The sequence below is a fragment of the Solea solea genome, chromosome 9 (assembly GCF_958295425.1).
Source record: "Solea solea chromosome 9, fSolSol10.1, whole genome shotgun sequence".
Lineage (NCBI taxonomy): Eukaryota > Metazoa > Chordata > Actinopteri > Pleuronectiformes > Soleidae > Solea > Solea solea.
In genome coordinates, this window is record NC_081142.1 from 27696376 (window position 1) to 27717618 (window position 21243).

Below are 21243 nucleotides of genomic sequence, written 5' to 3' on the forward strand. Positions count from 1 at the left end.
TCTCTATCCACATGGAATAGAACATAATACCAAGCCTGTAATGATCCACCAAAAACGTAGAAGACCACGTTCCACCCGTGACTCTTTCTATAATCACAGAAACAGAGACAGAATGAACCAAGCCAGGGGAAAGAACACAAAATAAAGAAGTTATCAAAAAGCAAACAGAACAGTGATGACAACTTAGTGACCTTTATTTACCTCTATTTAATGACCTTATAATCTATAAGCTCATTTATTTAATGATCTTATAATCTATAAGCTCATTTATTTAATGATCTTATAGACGCCCAGCAGCTTTTTTTCTATCAATAAATCTCGAGTCACGACTTTCTGACATAATCCTAACTAAGAGAAGGAAATCACCAGTTCTGCTTCATCTAGGTTGTATTTACTGAGGGCAGAGAGTCTGACTGTAGACAACAGTCACAGACAAGGAGGAGCTGTGGATGTGCAGTGCAGCCGCCTGATCTGTACTGTTCAAATTAAAGTTGTGTTTGTGTCATTTCAGGATTCAGTTTCACTGTTTAATCTTCAACACTTCATTTTCTTTCTTCACCCGCGTGTGTGTGTGAAGACGCTGAGGACAGGGCGTGTTCTATAGATATATAAAGAATAGACTTTTGTTACTTTTCATTGAAAGTAGTCGACTCCACTGCCAAACACAAGAGTGTGACGATGACAGCGATGATGGAGACAGTGAACGCCTGCACATGAGACATTATTGTATTCCTCAAATAGCAGATTTGTTGTCTACGCTAAAACACAAGGGCGGGATTTTTGAGATTTTCTCACTTTAAAAAACAGAAAATAAACGCTCTTCTCATGTGGATGATAAACCAATACAATAAAAAAACAAACATGTGTATTCATGCGAGATAGTAATACAGCAATCATGGAACGTCACTTTATTAAAGAAATGACTATTCATAAGCAAGAATAATGAGCCCATGGGCAAGTGGAAAGGGAACTTGGTTTGTAACCATTCTGTCAGTGAAGAAAAGGAAAGGTACCCAACCACCATAGCTCCCCAGAGGATGGGTTAAAGCAGAGAAGGAATTTCCCCTGTGGTACTGATGAAGGACTCATTTTATACATTTAACAATTGTCAGTGCTTGCTCTGGGGTGGGCATCAAAACTCTGCAATAACTTTGTTAAAAGTTAAAAACTAAATACGCGTATTTTCTCTATGGTGCGACATGGGCAGTTTATAGTCTGCAGAAGGAAAACACACACGTTATGAAAAGACCAAATCTACAAAGGGTAGAGTGATTGGCCAGGTCAGTGTTGAGTACGTCATAGAGCTCGAGCTGCAACAATTATCAAATGATTCAGAAACTATTTCATAATCAGTTTGAATGTTTCAATGAAAATGTCATTTCAGCACATTTTGTTCTTGTCTTGTCATTTCCTCTGCTTTCAACACACTTTTGCCTTTTTTTTTTTTTAAATTAAGACATTGGACCAGACAAACTGAGGGGGATTAGAAGAAATGATGAACTTAATCATTTTAGTTTGCTAACTAAATATGAAGTTCACTTGACATCAGCCTGTGACTAAAAAACAAACATGTCTGACTCTTTTTAACAAATTTATTAGGACAAAGTTTGCATTAGGAACAGCGTGGATTTTATTCATCGTTCTCTTGTTCCTGAGCCCGGAGGAAGCTGGCCTTCTTCTGGGCAACGCGGTCTTTCCTCTGAGTCAGAGACAGCTTGGCACGGTTCCACCTAGGTTGCAGAACAAGGTTTGACATTTTTAACAATATTTAAGATGAATCCATGTCCATACTAGCACAGTCACAATTCACCCTGACCTGTGTCGGGCATTAGACTGAAAACTAACATACACTATATAATATGGACCTCATAATATTTACTTCAAACGTTGTTTAGACGTTTAAACGTTAAAACGTTTGTGTATTTCTCACCTCTTCTTCTTGACTTCTTTGGGAGGCTTCTTTTCATGGACAGGATTCTCACGAATACTAGCGTGAGCCTTTTTGTACATTTCCTCAATCTGCAAAAAAAAGAAAAGAAGATTTTTCAAAACCTTTTCCATAATGATGTGCCCCATTTGCATGACTTCATTAAAGCAGTTGAACAAAGGCCGGCCCACACAGCGACTGTAGGACACAGTATTAAGGCTGTGACTGAAGCAGAATTTGAGATGGAATATCTTTGTCTACACAGACAGTAAACTCAGAACTGCATTCCAAGTATGTCCCACATTTCTTGCCGTACTGAAGCACCTACCCTAGTGCTTAAGACGCTAGAGTATGAGCCTTGTTATTAGCAAACACGCGCTTTCATTTGCTTTAAAGCAAAAGGTCATGAGACGGTCCATTTAACCAGAGATCTACACGATCATTATGGGATGTCACGATCTTGATTTCAAGTCAAATACTGATCAAAAAAGTCACGATCGACCTTTGAAAGCAAAAGGTGGAATTGAGGATGCAAGTTACGCAAGCTATGTGATGCTCATGTAGCATAGATTTTGTAAATGAAGAGATTGCTATCAGGTTTGACATTAGAGCTGAAACGATTAATCGATTATTAAATTAATCAATAACAATTTTGATAATCGATGAATCGGTTCAATGCTTTTTTCATGATTAAAACAAGGTTTCCGATTGTTTAAGCTTCTTAAATGTGAATATTTTCTTCATTTCTTTGCTCTGGATCACAAAGAAATCATTAAAAGTGAATCATTTTGGTTTGTGGACAAAAGACATTTGAGAACATAATCATTTCCAGGTTTGACAAACACCGATCAACATTTAAGGTTTTCTGAACACCAAACTATTAATCAATTAATCGAGAAAATAATCGACAGATTAATCGATTATGAAAATAATCGTTAGTTGCAGCACTATTTGACTTACTTGTGTTTCTGGAAAATATCAGAAACTATGTTGGGCCTTGTCTTACCCATTAGTTCTGTTTAAACAGAGAACTCATTCTAAGTATTATTACTTCATTTCAGTTAAAGTCTGTTGGAGGCGTCTATAGTGCTGTACATTATGACCAAAAATCTATATACTTTTCAAAATGTCAACAGTTTGACTGTATTTTCTGCAAAGTTCAGTTGAGTGTGTGTCTGCTCTTATCAAGAGAGAGTGAGAGAAAGTGGTTCAGACTTGATTTTTGGAAAAAGTGACAGTCCTATTGTTTACAGCATGTTTGTGACAGTGTCGATGACGCGATACCTTGGAGTAGATAGAAAAAGACTAATCGTTTTTAAAAGTTTACCTGCATTTAAAAAAAGCAAAGCAAACCACTAATAGATTATGGAAAAGTCATATCTGCATGTCTACACATCCACAGAACCATGAATTCACTTCTGTATGATGCCAGTTAAGGGACTAACTATGACCAATTTTCCAGAGTTCATAGGTGGCAACTTAGTCAATGACATGCACCAGTGATTCTAAACCAAAGTCATAATATAATATAATATAATATAATATAATATAATATATATTGGGAAGTGTGCTGGTCATGTTTCAACAATAAAACACCTGTACAATAGGTAAGGATGTTCCTTATTCACAACAGTCCAAGTCTTTTATGGACAAACATGCACTGAAATGCCATGAGCTGCCAGCAGGTTGTTATGGAGCGATGGCTCCTCAAATAAAAAAGTATTCCAGCTCAAGATCAATAAGAATCTGAACACTGGCAGCTTCTCAAAGTGGGTCAGAGTGAGTTTCTGGCTGCACACAACAACTCAATGAGGAAACAAACAAACAAGAACACAAGAGGCAACACATCATGTTCCTTAACAGTCATTTGTTCTGAAAGTGAGTTGAAACAAGTTTTAAGGTGGGGGATTTAAAAGTGTCAGGAACCACTGAATAAGGACACATGCTGTGTGACTGTGTGAGATAATCTGTAGTGAATGAATAATGCATATGGTGAACTCACCGCATCAGGAGCAACACCGTTCTTAATGAAGCGAGAGAACTGCTTCTTGTAAGCGTCCTCGTCCTCCTCCATCAGGTAGCTCATGTACTCCGATATGTTGATGCCCAGGATGTGCTTGCGATGGACCTCGGCGTTGAACTCTTTGCTCTCGGTGTCATACCCAGGGAAGCGCTTGGTACTGGAAGATGAAAATGGTACAGATACGAAGGTAAATCCTGAGAAGTACTGGCATAGACTGCAGGTACACATCCTTCTGTTCGCAGCCTCCATTTAAATTAACTACACGGTTCTCAACCTGGGGTATGTGTAGCACCAGCGGTACATTACCGGAAATACTGTTCTACTGAATATATCAGAGTGTGGAGAAAAGCACACAAATATCAAAAAATTTATAATTAAATATAGAGCTGAAACAATTATTAATCGATTACTAAATTAATCGACAGCTATTTTGGACCAAGCGATTCATTGAGAAAATAATGGACAGATTAATCGATTATGAAAATAATCTTTAGTTGCAATGAATTAAATATTAGAGTTACCTTATCTCACTGCATCTTTATCTAATTTGGCTTGACCAGTGTTTGTATGTCTGAAGTATGTGAGGAAGAGGATGATGGGAGTAAATGATCATATTGGGAATCGGCCTCGTGTGAAGGAAAGGATTTTTGTTGTACAACCAAAACAAGATGGAGGGTTTGTTTAGAGACTCTGCGACCGAGTGTGTACTTTGCTCTGCCCATTTACACGATAATTAGGGGATGTCACAATCTTGATTACAAGTCAAATATTGATCGAAACCAAGTCACGATTGACTTTCGAAAGCAAAAAGTGGAATTGAGGATTTAGCCACACCCCCAGTGTGACATCCTGTAGGCAGTGCGTGCAATGTTATGCATGTTTAGCATAGCATGGGACATCTCCACGTTCATCATAAAGATGTGCACTTGTAAACCGTCAACACCGGTAACTCTTCTTTGCTCTGTCAAAGCGAGAACCAGCTTCTATAGGCGATGGTAGCATCAGACCTGTGACCTTACCCAGGGGGAAAACCCTCAAGTATTTACTGCTTCTAAACAAATACGGCCTTAGTGTGGTACAATGCAAACAAATGGACAAAACTAATGACACCATGTTGACCATCGAAATGGGAATTAACAATCATGACAAAAAAAACAATGATCCTACACTCATCTGTGCTTGGAACATCGCCCGAGCTGGAAGTAAAAAAAAAAAAAGTACCAGGTACTGTCACTAAAGCCCCTTTTCCACCTATGGTCCCAGCTCACCTCGGCACGGTTTAGGTTGGTTTTCCACTACAAAATAGTATCTACTCAACGAGGGCAGAGTCATCACTGCACAGCTGCATGAAACTGCTGTGACTGTGTTTTACACGACACACACACGAGTGACTAGTGGCTTGTAAAGCAGTTATTATCAGTGTAACTGAATCATTAGAATCAGTTAAACTATTTGTTCAGTACTTCCTCCATGACCAAACTCCTGTTGCAGACATTTTAGACCTTTCCATGGTAATTGTTGCAGATTAACCCACATTTTTAGGATTGTTAAGTCTTTTTAAATGATCTACAGTTCAGCATTTGTTTAGCACTCTGACCATCACCTCGCCAGAGCAGGTACTATAAAAAAAAAAAAAAAGTACCTGGTACCAGGTACTATGCTAGTGGCAATGCAACTTAACCGTGTGGAAACATGCCATAATGGAAAAGTGCCATAAGTCAAACATGACGGTGAGCCAAAGTTGACACAATTACCTGTGTGGGATGGACAGGCCTCCATCTACAGCCCCCTTCAGAGCCCCGAACACCTTGTTGCCTGTGGTGGTTCTTGCCAGGCCAGCGTCCAAGTAGCAGGAGAAAGCTCCCGGCTGACCATCAACGCTCTCAACGTTAAACTCGTCGCCCGTCACCTCCACCTGGCCCTCGTACACCTTATCCAGGCCAAACTTGTTCAGCAGCTGAGGACAGAAAGTTGAACAAACTACTTTTACTCAAATGTAATCAACACAAGCCTAATTTCTGCTTTGTGTTCAGATGTAGACTGGTGTGGGATGTGCGCCCAGATTTGCTCTTACTCTGCGGGCCACCAGCAGACCAGTGCAGTAGGCTGCTGCGTAGTTAGTCAAGCCCACGGTGATGCCGTACTTTGGCAGCTCGTGAGAGTAAGCAGCACACACGATCATATCACCCTCTATCTTGGCATAGGCGATCTGCAACACAATCACAGGCTCATGAAGTTATCACATTCACAGCAAGCGTGGACCGATGACAGCTACAGTGGCTCTCGTCCTGAGTGACAGGGTCCAAAACTGACATTCATCTAATTTACAAATGTCACAGCTAAGGACCAACAGCTTCCCTCTGACAAGCGACGGCCACTTGTTAGTTAAAAGACTCCAGTGTTCAGGTCAGACAGGACTGTGTTTGACCTAATCAACTAAATAAAGTTTTAGAAACTTAAGAACTCACCTGGCAGACGATGTCCCTGTTAGAAAAGCGTACAATCATCCGGTACTTGGGTGTGTTGTACTTGTTCTTATCCTGAACGACCAGGCGCTTACGAGCAAAGAAGTCAGTCTTTCCCTCTGAAGAAGAAGAAGAAGAAGAAGACTAACGTTTTAGTTTCACGCGTTTCAGTATCAGTGTAAGAAGCCGGGGACAGTGGCAGAGTGTCCTCACCTCTCCTCCGCCTGAACTTGACCTGGTACCTCTTGAAGTAGGCCTTATTCTTCACCACTTTAACGAAACCCTGCAGGAGATCGAACAGTCAGTCGTCACATTCAGAGTAACAGCAGCAGCAGTGATGTTAGTGTGAAACTGTCACTGTCACAGCGCCAACACACTCCACTCAGCTAACATCAGCTAGCTCTGCCAATGCAAAGCAACGGCAGGCTTTAGCATGGTTGCTACACGGGCTACACTGTTGCGTAAAAGCACTTGATGTATTTAATGGGACGTGAAGTGGTGAACTCAGTGTTCAACTATCACGCGACACTAACGCGGACAACACACAACAGGAAGCGGTGACTTTGTGAGGGCAGCCATTAGGCCACGTTTGAGCAGAGCCCGGTTCAGAGTTAGCGCTACGTAATCTAAGTTAATCTCAACAGCACCAATATGTTTTCAACCATCTGACCACACAGCGCATAACATGGACGTCTCCGCTGTGAACATATGCGCGTATTGGGATTGATTACCAACCATTTTGCAGTCTTTTCGTCTCCTATCTAAGGAGACCGGAGCCAAAGACTGGGGACTGACTCCGCTGCACGGGAAAAAGGAAGATCGCCGTGCGCATGCGCAGTAAATAGCTTGTTACAGGATGCGCCATGATGCAGACATTTTCAACACACTGCCCCCTGCCGAGCCGGGGTGGCTTTCACCAAACCTAGACAGTGGATTATGTAAGGATTTTTCAGTTAACATTTAGGATGTTTAGGCAGAAATTGAATAAACATATATATATATATATATATATGTTTGTTTAAGTGTGTCATAACTTTAAAAATAAAAACAATTAGGTTTTCATAGCAGTGCTCTTGCCTTTGTAGCAAGAAGACTCGGGTTCACAACCCAGTTGGAACATGGGCCCTTCTGCATGGAGTTTGCATGTTCTCCCCATGTGTGTGTGTGTGTGTGTGTGTGTGTGTGTGTGTTTTTCTCCGTGTTACCACCCACAGTCCAAATACATGCAGATTTGGGGATTAGGCAAATTGGACAATGTAAATAATGATATACTGTATCATTTCTGATCATAAAGACCAAACAAAGGCAGAATAATACCAACAAAAAAACCTAGAACAAAGGTTTACACATAACAGCTAAACTTAGTACTTTAAATAATTAAGAAGAGTTTGCTTGCCAGGCTTTAAAAGCAACAAACAAGGTAGCAGATTACATCTAATCAGATTTTAAAAGTTCTAGCTATTATTAACTTTAAAAAAAAACATCAACCATGTTGAATTTGTTACAGTGGTGTTTTAGATAATCTAGGAGCTTTGATGCGGACTACTGGGGCCTGTAGGGTAAGGTATTACACCAGCTTGTTTCTTATCCTTGCTGAATTTAACCCCAAATCGTTTGCCCGAAAGCAATGGCACTTAAGTTACCATGGAGATTTATTCTTTGCGCTTAGCCTGGTAAACTAAAGGATATTTTAATCCTGCTGCTCAATCCTTTCAGTCAGCTGTCACTCTGATCTGAAATAAATATATTTTACATATTATTTATGATCTTCTGGATTTATTTTCCCTCCGTTTTCTTTACCTGGATTAAAATATTAGAGTGATAACATGTGGTCCAATGTTGTTTTAATTCTGATTAGTTTTATAAGATTTCTTGAAGACTGTTATCCGTATTTGATGAGAATGTTTTTATGTTAATATTATGATAAGAAACTGCTGAGGTTGTAAAAACGGTCCATATACATATGTTTTATATGTACATTATAAAATATAATATAATGATTATAAAATGATATTAAACAAACACAATTTAGCGCCTTCTGCTGGCTATAAAGTCACAAGTTAGGAACTTGTTTTTGTTGAATCTATATAAATGACATAAGAAGCCTCCGCCCCTCCTGTATTACAGTTTCATACATGTAATATTAGTCAGAATGGGGAGAGGTTCAGTACTAATCATGCCTTTATTTTGATAGCACCTTTAAAAACAAGTATTAAGTGCTTTGACAGATAAAGCAAATGCAAGGAAAAGAAACAATTTGATGAAAACAAATAAAGATAAACAGTGTGTGACACACACCACTAATGTATGTTTATTTTTTCAGTTCAAAAGGCCAGATCCCATATTCATTCTGTTTTTACAATTTTAAAATCTTTTAGAGCTGTATTATTTTTTGCAGTGTGGTTGTTAAACCATGCCACAAGGGGGAGTGTTCACCCAGGTGAGCACTGTTGGTAGTAAACCTGAGGCTCTGCCTCCTTAAACAGAGCACAGCCTCCAGACCAGGGGTCTCCTTTCTTCAGAGAGCTGCTCATGTTTTTTCTTTTTTTTAAACATTTATCCTCATCACTCATTTCAACCCAAACAAGCCTGAAAAAGATGTTTTGTTTTTGTTTTTTTAATAAAATGTTGATGTCCACAACTCAAATTTTGCAATAAACATAACACAAATAGCATATCTTTCTAGTTTATCTCACACACTATTAAATTAAAAATATTAATGCTGTCAAAACAGAACGATGCATTCACAAATACATCAACATTTTGTCTTATTCACTTTTCATTTTGTTATTATCTGCCCACATCACAACAGTATCCATATGAACAGCTGTATGTATGATGCGAACTGCGTATTTCCATTTAGTGAGGTGACTGGCACTGCATGGAGAGAGATGTCCACTGAAGTGTCATTTAGATCAGATGAAATATTAAACATTCATTAAAAAACAAACAAACCTGTTTTCAGACAATGACAGACATAAATATAAAAACAAAACACAATAATTAAGCCCGTTGGAGGCTGGTTCCCTTACCTGAGGGCTATCAAGAGGCCTTTTGGAGCCTTGTGGGGTCGAGCTTGTGAAAAGAATGGAGAAGCAAAGCGAGGCGAATCCTACGGATGAGATGGATGACTAAAGGGAAAAAAAAAAAAGAAAGATGCATTGACCTCTATTGATTGGATTATTTTGTGACTTTTGGGAAGTTGAATATGCCAGGCACCAAGTCGAGACTGTCACTCACGACGGACACATGGAGTCTGATTTGACTGTCTAGAGCTAGACTATATCTCTGAGTGCTACCTGATGCTGAAACATGTTTTCTTTGTCAAATGTCATAAAAAAAAAAAAAAAATGAAATGAAATGTATGATGATAATGGGGGCGGGACTAGATAAGCTTTGCTTCTCCCTCTTTCCCTTTCGGTTATGTGTATTGTGTGAACTGCACTGTTGTGTGATGAGTGATCTAAATGTCATGACCGAAATAAACATATAAATAATAAATAAATAAATGTCCATCTGACAGTCTGAACACTCACCAGGCTTCTAGTGTTAGACCTCTGAGTTTGATTGGATATGTTTTGGGGTATGTTTTCATTATTGAAACTTTGGCGAGCTACTGGGACTGGACTCCTGCTCCAGACCGACTACGTCAGCGCCTCCTGCTGCCACACTTTTCCTGCATTTAACAGGAGTGGTGGTTCGGATCGTTCTTAATCCACATCTATCATAACACCTAACATCTATCACGTGTGACAGATTTCAAAGCCTACATCCATGCTACTAAGTAATTATTTCCAAAGTCCTCTGTTTCTGTCCATCCAAACTGAACCGCAGCCCTGTCTTTAAAGTTATTATTTAAAGTTAAAGTTATAAACGTTTTTAAATGTCTCAGAAAAAGATCACTGTGAGATACCACACACACGTGCAGCCCTGTGATCAGGGGCCGAGAGACAGAATCCACACTTTAGATGAGTACCACAGCAGATATTTATTTATGGATTTATTTATCAAAATCATGGACATGCAAACTCTGACAACTGTGACTTTGTATGTCGGTGAGATGTTTTGATTCGTGGTCCATGTAGAGCAGAGCTCGCAGACTCAAATGACCTTTGGGCCAATGAGTATGTATTCTGGCCAGTGGGAGGCCAGTCAAGGGAAAACAAAATCAAACTTTTTGGGAAATAGCAGGGGCAGCGTATTCGCAGAATTTCAAAATAAAAGTGTCTGTGTTGATATGGACTGATATATAAACTTTGTGGGATTAGTACTGGATTATCAGCAGAGTTTAGGTTACGCTCATGAAACACTTAATAATACATTTGTTGGTACCTTTCCGACACTCAAGGTCACCTTACACAAAAACAAAGCAATGTAACATAAAAATAGAATAAAATACAGTAAAACATAATAATAAAAGACAATAAAATTTGACTCAGATGTGCAGTGTGTTGCAGGACACCATACAAGTTGGCTTCACGCCAGCATCTAAATAAATACACTAAATATTCTACGTTACTCTCGTTCTCTACTCTCTATATAAACTTTATAAAATAAAAATTAGACTTGACGTGAGAGATGGCAACACACGGACAAGGGATTCTGCTTGTGGTGAACAATTCATCTCATCTACAGAATGATTTTATAACAAAGTGAACGTATGAGAGCATATAGAGGAGTTCAACAAACTGAAAAACAATACATTCAGAACACATTCCAGTCAAATCTGGGTCTTAGACTGGTTGTCAGATGTGATGAGTGTAAAGGCTACAGCATATGACTTAAATCATTCCGATCCTCATCAAACCACTGCACAACTCCTCGTGACTCCTATTTATAACTGGAATTGAGTCGACGGTGCTTAAGTAGAATCAATCCATTGTTGTTCTGGTGTTATAAAGGGGAAAAGTCAGTCAAACAGATGCAGGAACTCCCTCACTAATCTTTCAGAGAACATGAGATTCTTTGTATTTGTATGAACATTAGAGTTTAGTTAGATTTACTTTTGAGACTGTACTGACCTTGTGTATTTGATTTTGATTTACTTCCTGTTTCTTTTAATTCATTAATCAATCAGTCATCAAGATTTTTTATTTAGTTGAAACAGTGTTTGACTGTAAATGGCGCCGTAAATATGTATAAACTGAAGATTCTTGTTAAATCACTCTTCAATGTTTCTAGAAAAAACAAATATTTCCAACATGTGTGTATTTCTGTGCGAGAAGCAACGCGAGAAAACCTCGTCTCGGGACTGCAGCTGTCCAACCGTGTGGAAGCGGGCAAGCAGCAGTAAAAGTGTGCCAAGTGTATTTACCCGGCAACAAGAAATACTACTTTCTGATTGGCTTATAGGTTGCTAATTCAAGACAGCTGTATGAATGAACTACACAGAGCAATCTGCCTTCACATCATCGATTCATAGATTACTAATTTATGGTTGATGACTTTTGTCTCATCTAGTTCTTCTTCTCTCAGGTGACCTGTTCTTGTCTGTTCTGTTCTGTTAGGGTTTCAGCCACCAACACCCAATCCTGGCCTCAGATTAGCAGGAGCGGCACGTGTCTTTAAATATTTCACACTGCCGTCTTGCAACCCCTCTCCTCATCTCTTGCTGCGTTCATCATATATCAACGTCAAACTGGAATGTCTGGACCTATTTCTCTGGACATTTTTCAATGGTTTTGTGTAAAAACTACTACAGATGGTCCCGAGGAAAACATACAGTATGATCAGCAGGTCTCCTGTAACTATACTGCACTAAACCTCACTCCCACACTCTGCCCTCGAGGAGTAAACACAATCCTTATTTCCACACTGTATTAACAGACTTGCATGGACAATAGGCAGCTGAATCAAGGATCACTGGTGTGATTTGTTATGGCTTTCTTCTCAAACTGGGTCAGCCTGAAGGAATAGGCGTGTCTTCCTGTAATAGATCCCATAACATTTAATAAGTGTCATTGTTCTTGTTCATCGTCATCATCATCATTATTATAATTATTATTATAATAATTATTATTATTATAATAATAATAATAATAATTATTATTATTATTATTATAATAGAAAGATTATGATAGATTCTTTGTTTCATAAACCTAATTCTATTAATAATTGTTATTTAACACTAAGCAAAAACAGACACACACCCCAAAACACACGCAGGACAGAAAACACACGCAAATCCCACGAGTGCTCCCACAGACCCACTTACGTTATTGAATATGCTGGTGTTTTCACTTCTGTGTGTGTTTTTGGGACTTGTGTGTGTTTTCGCTTCTGCGTGTGTTTTTGGGACTTGTGTGTGTTTTTGCTTCTGCGTGTGTCTTTGGGACTTGTGTGTGTTTTCGCTTCTGCGTGTGTTTTGGGGACTTGTGTGTGTTTTCGCTTCTGCGTGTGTTTTTGGTACTTGTGTGTGTTTTTGCTTCTGCGTGTGTTTTGGAGACTTGTGTGTGTTTTCGCTCCTGCATGTGTTTTGGGGAGTTGTGTGTGTTTTCGCTTCTGCGTGTGTTTTTGGTACTTGTGTGTGTTTTCGCTTCTGCGTGTGTTTTTGGTACTTGTGTGTGTTTTGGAGACTTGTGTGTTTTTTCGCTCCTGCATGTGTTTTGGGGAGTTGTGTGTGTTTTCGCCTCTGCGTGTGTTTTTGGGACTTGTGTGTGTTTTCGCTTCTGCATTTGTTTTTGGGACTTGTGTGTGTTTTCGCTTCTGCGTGTGTTTTTGGGACTTGTGTGTGTTTTTGCTTCTGCGTGTGTTTTGGAGACTTGTGTGTGTTTTCGCTCCTGCGTGTGTTTTTGGGACTTGTGTGTGTTTTCGCTTCTGCGTGTGTTTTTGGTACTTGTGTGTGTTTTCGCTTTTGCGTGTGTTTTTGGTACTTGTGTGTGTTTTTGCTTCTGAGTGTGTTTTGGAGACTTGTGTGTGTTTTCGCTCCTGCATGTGTTTTGGGGAGTTGTGTGTGTTTTCGCCTCTGCGTGTGTTTTTGGGACTTGTGTGTGTTTTCGCTTCTGCATTTGTTTTTGGGACTTGTGTGTGTTTTCGCTTCTGCATGTGTTTTTGGGACTTGTGTGTGTTTTCTCTTCTGCATGTGTTTTTGGGACTTGTGTGTGTTTTCGCTTCTGCATGTGTTTTTGGGACTTGTGTGTGTTTTTCGCTTCTGCATGTGTTTTAAATGTGTTTAGGGTGAAGAGGGATCTATGGCCAAGTCATGCTCAGTCATGCTTTCAGTCATGCTTTCATTTCATACATTTAAGCCCTCTCGTATCATTTCATGACCACTGATTTGTTGTCATTGCTTGGGTTTCATATTAGTTGGCACATGTTGTTTTAAAAATCCTCTCCTCTGAGTGAATAGAGGCAATTGTTTCATTTGTTTTTCAATCCTCAGAGAGAAAATAAAGTTGGCTGACTTCTGTTCTCCCTGAGATCACCAATGTGAGAGCGTAAAAATGATCAGTTTTGCTTCAAGGCTTTGTCAAACCAGTCTTGTGACTCGCCATGGCGATGGCGTGTGCTGAGAGGCGCTGTTCTGCAGACATGTGCAGGGGCCAGAGTCTATAAAAGCCAAATCAATCGACCTCAGTACAGTAACATTTGCAACGACAAAAAGAGTTCATTGTGCGACAGAAGCAGGAACACAGTCTTTGCTGTTCTGAGGATTCAAAAGTGGAATGCAACTAGATGTAAATTCATTTCTAGAGACTCCCGTTTAGCGTCTTATCATCCCCAAGACTGTCAACGCAGGCATTTGGGTTTTTGTGTGCGTTTTAGACTTTTCACAATCGATATGAGTCGGTATAACAGTGATCTGACACAGAGGGAACAGGAGCTGCTAAAGATTCGCAGAGACAGCGACACTAAAGCTGCTGAACTGGTCAAAATGGAGAAAATGCTGCAGCAGACCAAAGACCTGTTGGACAAGAAGACAGAGACAAGTTCAGAGAAAATGGACAGTCAGGAGAACATGGGTCAGTAAAAATCCTTACATACTTGCTTCAGATGCTTGACCGCACCTTAAATGTTCCACTTTGAAACAGTTGTGTTTGTTGATTTCTGCAGTTGAAGATCTGGAGGAAAAAGTGCGGTCCTCCCGGCGATACAGGAGAAACTCCCTCCATCACACGCAGATGCTGGAGAGCCAGATGAAGACAGTGAAAGGCGAGTTGGTGGGAACACTGGACCATCTCCAGGAGCTGAGGAACATCTTGCACCGCTCACAGCAGAAAGCTGAAGAGCGCAAAGCGGTGATGGAGAAGCTGGCGGCCGGGCACAGGTGAATCCTCTGCCCCTTTGCTGCTGCTGCTGCTGCTGCTGCTGCTGCTTTCTGTTTTCTGACCTGACATCAACAAGACCATGACAACAGAGAAACTTGAGCTGCTACATACATTTAGCATCACTAAAGACTATGTTTAAAATACTATTTATGGTACTGCAGAATCTGATTCTGACAACCGATTAAGCAAAACCATCCTTATCCTTACTTTCCTTTATTTCCATATGATTTGATCTTTTTTTCCCTTTTGCTTCGTGTCGACAAGGTTTGAATTTGTTTTTGTCCATTTTTTGCTATTTCCTTTTATGCAAGTTTAAGATGATTATAAATTAATGCTGCTTATTTATCTGCAATCTTAAAGACACAGGCTACAGTTCTGTGGATTAGTATTTATTTTTCAACTGTGATTTTTCTTTAATCCTTGTTGAGAATCAGCGATGGTTAGGATCCGGAACATCTCCCATCAATGTTTCCTCTTGGTTTCTCCCTGGTTTAGGATTCAGGCTCAGCCAAACTTAGTCCCCTAAAAACTTTGTTCCAAAAAAACTCCAAAACCTAAGTTGTTGATTTATAAAAGATAGCATTAAAATATTAAAGAAAATTTACCCTTCAGGATTTTAGGTTTAATTAAATGAATTCCACTTTTTTCTTTTCTTTTACAAAATACTTCTTATTCATGATTTAAAATATGTATATATTATATACATATATATAATATATATAGAAGCACAATAGTCTGTTGTGTCTTGTTCCCTGTGGTTGCAAGTGATCGCCATCATCACATCAATCTATTTTAGTACAGTGTGTTTCACACCCTGTCACATGCTGTGAGCCTGAGGGCCGAGTTCTTCCTCACACCCTGACCCATATGCATTATTCTGCTTCATGTTTTCTCTGGTTTTCTGTTTCTGATTTTTCCCAAATGGCCTTGAACCTCTGCTCTCATGTAAATGATGAATTTGTGTCTGAATATTGATATAATCCTGCAAATAAATGGATACCTCTTACTTCTTAGTTACCTCTTACTTACGCCCGTGGGAACTTTTCTTTTCTTCATAGCAGTGAAAAAGGAAATATCCAAACATCCACTCACATTTAAAGGGTTTAATAATGGCCTAAACTTTTCCTCACAATGACCAACTTTTGTCTGAAAAAAGCTTAAACTTAAAGTTTATGTTCCTCTTTATTGCATTTTCTTACAAAAACAAAGAAGTACAAATATTCATGAATGTGGTCTAACAGAAGTAAATGACAAACAATAAAAAACAAATAATGTTTATATTAAGTGTAACCAGGCTAAAGTGTTTTATAACAAATTGTTAATTGTTAGTTATAATTATTATCATTATTGTTGTTGTTATACTCAAATATGCACAAGTTGAACATCTAAAGTTGCACTGACTGCTAGCTTCTTAAAAACCAATAAAATGAGGTCAAAACTGATTTTTTTTTTGTAAGTAAATTGACAATAAATTGTAAATGTTCCTAAAACAGATGCAGAAGGTCAGTCGCCTGCAGGGGGCAGTGGAGACTGCATATATTTTATTGGGAAGTTGTTGATTGTATTTCAAAGCAGATATACTGTACATCATGTTTCATTTGCTCCTTTTTTTAAACAATTTGTATTATTATCAACACATGCAGTACTTAATAATAATAAAACTATTAATAATGAGTTGACATGGAGATGTCAGTTACTTTACTGTGAATTAATATCTTCAAATATTAGAAACCATAACCGTGTGATTAAATATTTTTCAGAATAAACTTTTGTTACTGCATTTCTTGGCATTTCACAGTTCGATCTCCACCCAGAATCTCACCTGTAACAATGGAAGTTTCCCCCAAACTGGAAGGAACCACTTTGTGTGTGTTGTGTCTTTGATTACTTGTAATTGAATCAGTCACTTATGAATGAATTTGGCCATTTAGTGCTGGGGTTCCACTTTCTGTCACTCTCAATACTTCCTGTTTGCATTGGCTCACATTAACACACGCGATCCCACTTCAGTCGGTGAGTAGGTCTGAGTGGTTCATTGTCATATACTGCAGATGATTAAAAGGTCTTCATATGAATTGTTGTAAGTTATTAAGTTAAGTGTTTATGTCCTGGATGGATATTCAAGGAAAGAAAGACGAGCCACTCTGGGAGTTGAACTGCTACAACTACAGCGTATTCACTTTTGGACATCGCAATAAACATTCCCGATATTACCTTGTTGAGATTTTATTTTGGTAGCAGATGATCTGTCCTCTGTTATTCAGTCTTTAATGGTAAGTGTCTCTAGGTAACATTTATACCCTCTGAATGTCAGGGCTCTTCCTCCATGTTAAGAAGGTCACTAAATAGCTTAAGCCTGGATCTGCCATCCCTGAACTAAAGTAGGTCATTAAATATTGTATCCTGAGAACCTTAGTTACAAGTTAGTTAGTGTAGTAAGTTTTCACTGGGTGTTATTCATACCTTAACCTCTGAGTTGGGCTGAAAAGACTGAGTAGCATTAATCCAGGATTAAACCTATAACTGCCGTCCCTGAACTAAAATCAATTTTAGATTCCTTAATTTAATCCTTAACGGTTGCTAAAGGTTAACTTTTAATTGTCATTGACATTTAATCATGAAGTTATTTTTAATCAATTGGAGACAGATTTAATAAATAATTACTTTACTTTGAAAAACCTTATCTTAGTTCCAGAAAGACAGAATACGCAGATGTCACGTGTCACAAGCAAGGATACAAGAAGGAAAACAAGTGTTAGCCATTTAGACTCTGCACCTGCTCAAGTCTACAACACCTTGAAAGTATTGTCACTGCTTAATCTCACTGTGACTTTTCGGACTGGAAACTGAAGTTTTTCACAGAGAACTTCCCGATGGGAGCAGCAGTGGATCAGATGTAAAATCGCTGATTTCCTCTGGTGCAGGAGAGTAAGTAGTTTGCAAAGCAAAGCAAACTTTACTTTCCCGAATCCAACGATGGATTGCACCACAGGACCCGCACAGTAATACATAAATAAACATGTTATGTTTTTGAATACTGGTCTGAAAAGGCAGATAAAGCATGAACTAAAGCAGTGTTTCCCAAGCCTGGTCCTCAGGGAACACTGCCCTGCATGTTTTAGATGTTGCAGCTCGTAACCAGGCTTCTGCAGAGCTTGTTGACGAGCTGACCATCTGAATCAGGAGTGTTGGAGCAGGGCAACATCTAAAACATGCAGGGCAGTGTTCCCTGAGGACCAGGCTTGGGAAACACTGAACTAATTATTAGCATATTGGAAACTTAAGATGGTGTAGATTTTGTAAGGTGAGCTTTGTATTAAGCTGCTTAATTATTATTTTTTTCTTGTGTGTCCACTGACAGTCAGACTGGATCCCAGTGCTGAAGGCACAAAAAAACATGAACTATCCCTTTAAGTTTAAAGGGATAGTTCCCACCAGTTTAAGTGTGTTGCCCTAGGACACATCAACACACACACACACACAGGTAAACAACAGGAATATTTCAGTAGAATATTTTAATACGACACCAGTAAGAACAAGTTCTCGTCTTGCAGAAGCCTGCTGGGGATATCTCTCACGCAAGGACTTACAGTGTGTGTGTGTGTGTGCGTGTGCGTGTGTGTGTGTGTGAGTGTGCTGAATGCAGAATGTGCTGATGCAGCGTCATGAGTCAGTGATGGACCCAGCACTAACCTGAGATGACAGCTGTTGCTCAGAGGAGGGATTAGTTCCTTGACTTCCTGTCTAACTGACACTCGGAGCTTGCAGACTCTGAGCTGCTGACAGTGCAGTGTCACCTATTTAAAGGTCCAATGTGTGGAGGTTTTATTTGCAGAAATGGAATAAACTGTCCATGCACAGGTGCTTTACAGAGCCATCTTGTGCCACTACCAGGGATGTCCGATAATATCGACCCGATATTATCCTAATAATGCGATATCTGTTCATATCAGTATCAGTTTTTCTACCGATAATGAAAACCTGATAAAGCAATCCCTGGATTTTGCCAAAATGTGTGAGTAAATGCTTGGTATTATATGATATAAGCCAGTGGTCACCAACGTGGTGCCCGCGGGCACTTGGTAGCCCGCGAGCAGCCAGCGAGGTGCCCGTGGGCTCATTTCACTTCACCTCACTTGCATGTATCCAAATGATCACTGAGTAAAATGTCCTGATATTATTTATAAAAACTGTGATAATCATTAGGAGTAAGCACTGGATTTAATGTGTATGCAATTAAATGCATAATATTCATCATTTCAATGGTAAATTGCATAAAATGTTAATATGGTAGCCCTCCATATTATTCTCTACCCTTCAGGTAGCTCTCGGTCTCAAAAAGGTTGGTGCCCCCAGACATAAGCAATAATGAGTAGAAGGAATTCAATTGAACAGGAAGTGACTTTTATTTTGACACACATCAAAGAAACATGCAATAACTCAAAATGTCTGACTTACCCTTTATCACCACAACCATTAAGAGGGAGACAGACTTATTTATCAGCCCAGATGAAAACTTTATCAATACAAATATCATCAAATACGTGCTGGATTATTTCAGCGTCAATGGCAGCAAAGCTTTAACAATTCAATTCAAAAACATTTCTAAAAGTCATATCAAAGTCATGCAGACCATTTACCATTTAACATTGGTGCTTGAGATATAGAGATAGATTTTATTTTCCTGGCTGTTGGATTGAAACTTTGCAGAGCAACAAGTAAACACTGTGAGACAGGCACTGTCTGTCTGTACTTGGGGGAGTGGCTCTGAAGTGGAGAGGACACTCCTTAGTACATCACCTGGCGTTTCACCACTTTATGCCAACACACACAGTTATTAATCACACTGGTAGAACAGGTTAAGGAGTTACTGTGCCCTCCTGTAGTATTGGAAGAGTGAGGCCAATTCCTTTATTTTTGCCAAAGACTGAAAACATTTGGGTTTGAACATTTTTCATGTGAGCAAAACTATTGGAACATGTGACTGACAGGTGTGTGTGGTGTTGCCCAGGTGTGTGGTGTTGCCCAGGCATGTCCTATTTCACTGGTTATTCAAACAATACATCGCACTGAATGTCTACACTTAGTGGAGGATCGGTTGTGCATGTGCAGACTATGTGCATTTAGAAGTGGAAACAACATGAAAACATGAAACATGAAAAATAAAGGAACTGACCTCACTGTTCCAATACTATAGGAGGGCACTGTATAACCTTAACCTGGTTAACTCTGGTTAAGGTTAACCTGTGTGCCCAGGTGCAGGGGGCATGGACCCCTATAGGCTCTGCCTGGGCATGGGGTGGTTCGGCCCCTCTCTGTGTCTCTGTTGCCTTCTGCCCTCCTGGGGTAACCCTGTGCAGGGGCCCTCTGTCTCCCGCCCCTCCACCTGGTCCTCTGCAGGGTGGATGTGTGGCTATCCCTGGGATTTGTGGCTGCAGGTCTCTCCTGCCCTGTGCGACTACTGGACGCTCCGCACATCTGGATCTTTATCGGCCTGATGCCGAGAGCTGACCAGACGGTGGCGCTGTCCCCATGAGGTAAGATAACTGTCCAAAAGATGCGCACACACTCGGCTGTGATTTATTGAACATGAATATCAATTCAACCATGAGAATACGATTCAAAAAGTTACGACTTTAACAAAAATATGAACCCACAGTTATGAATTTACAAATCTGCAGCAGTCACATGACTAAAAATATGCATCACAGAGGCCCCAAGCATGGTGTACTGAGCAGAAGGTTCACATTCATTCATTCATTCACACACTGCGCATGTGTTCACAGCTAGCACCGAGCCAGTGCCGGGATGAACGAGGAAGAATTATTCAATTAGTAATAGATTAGTAAAATAAAGAATTAGTTTCAGGTTGTATTTTTAACGGACATTCACTCCAGATGTAGCAGCATCCTCCTCCTTTTTCACCAAGTCATCGCTGCACGATCACGGCTCGTTCAATGTCCCACCCATCGCTCTTAACTACCGCAGTCTCATTTAGGTCATGTGACCTAATGACTGCAAATCAGTGCAGGTAGGACCACATATGAAATAGTATTTCATTTGCAAAAACATCAGGGCTTAAATAGTCACTCATGTCCAGTCTTGTCTTGCATTTCCTGTTTTATTTTGACTCTGTTTTCAGATCCTGACTTCTTCCCTTGTGTGATTTTGCAGAACCTCGCCCCTCATTGGTTTCACCTGTGTTCCCCTACCTCATGTATAAATAGTCCAAGAACCACGTCACCAAGTAAAAGTTATGTTTTTTGAGATTTTGATCCTTTTTTTGAGCGTCTTTTGTTTGTGGAATAAATTTATGTTCTTTTCTTTTTACCTTACTTTGTAGTTGAGCATCTCAGTCCTCCTTGTTGTGTTTAAAGCTCTAACAACGTCACACAGTCATAAAATAAATAAATGAGAATAAAAACAATAATAATGACAGGGCGTGTATCACAGAGTCTTCCTGTTGTGTTCGACACCACGGCATACAGTCAACCACACTGCATGCCCTGGGTACAGGTCAGAAAACACACACTGGAACTTCTCAAGTGGTTCAAAAAGTAC

At 39.6% G+C, this 21243-nt stretch overlaps 2 protein-coding genes across 2 annotated transcripts; one reads left to right on the forward strand and one right to left on the reverse strand.

Moving 5' to 3' along the window:
* Nucleotides 1–1578: 1578 nt before the first annotated feature.
* LOC131465883 (large ribosomal subunit protein uL18) lies at nt 1579–7238 on the reverse strand. Its single transcript, XM_058638838.1, has 8 exons — nt 7151–7238; nt 6629–6698; nt 6419–6534; nt 6025–6159; nt 5705–5907; nt 3930–4107; nt 1931–2019; nt 1579–1730 (listed from the first exon to the last, which is right to left on the reverse strand). Exons 1-8 carry the CDS (start codon nt 7151–7153, stop codon nt 1631–1633), a joined length of 894 nt encoding a protein of 297 aa, XP_058494821.1. The 5' UTR covers nt 7154–7238; the 3' UTR covers nt 1579–1630.
* A 6748-nt stretch (nt 7239–13986) lies between these two features.
* Nucleotides 13987–15422, forward strand: si:ch73-389b16.1 (uncharacterized). Its single transcript, XM_058638801.1, has 2 exons — nt 13987–14376; nt 14468–15422. Exons 1-2 carry the CDS (start codon nt 14196–14198, stop codon nt 14683–14685), a joined length of 399 nt encoding a protein of 132 aa, XP_058494784.1. The 5' UTR covers nt 13987–14195; the 3' UTR covers nt 14686–15422.
* The last annotated feature ends 5821 nt before the right edge of the window (nt 15423–21243 follow it).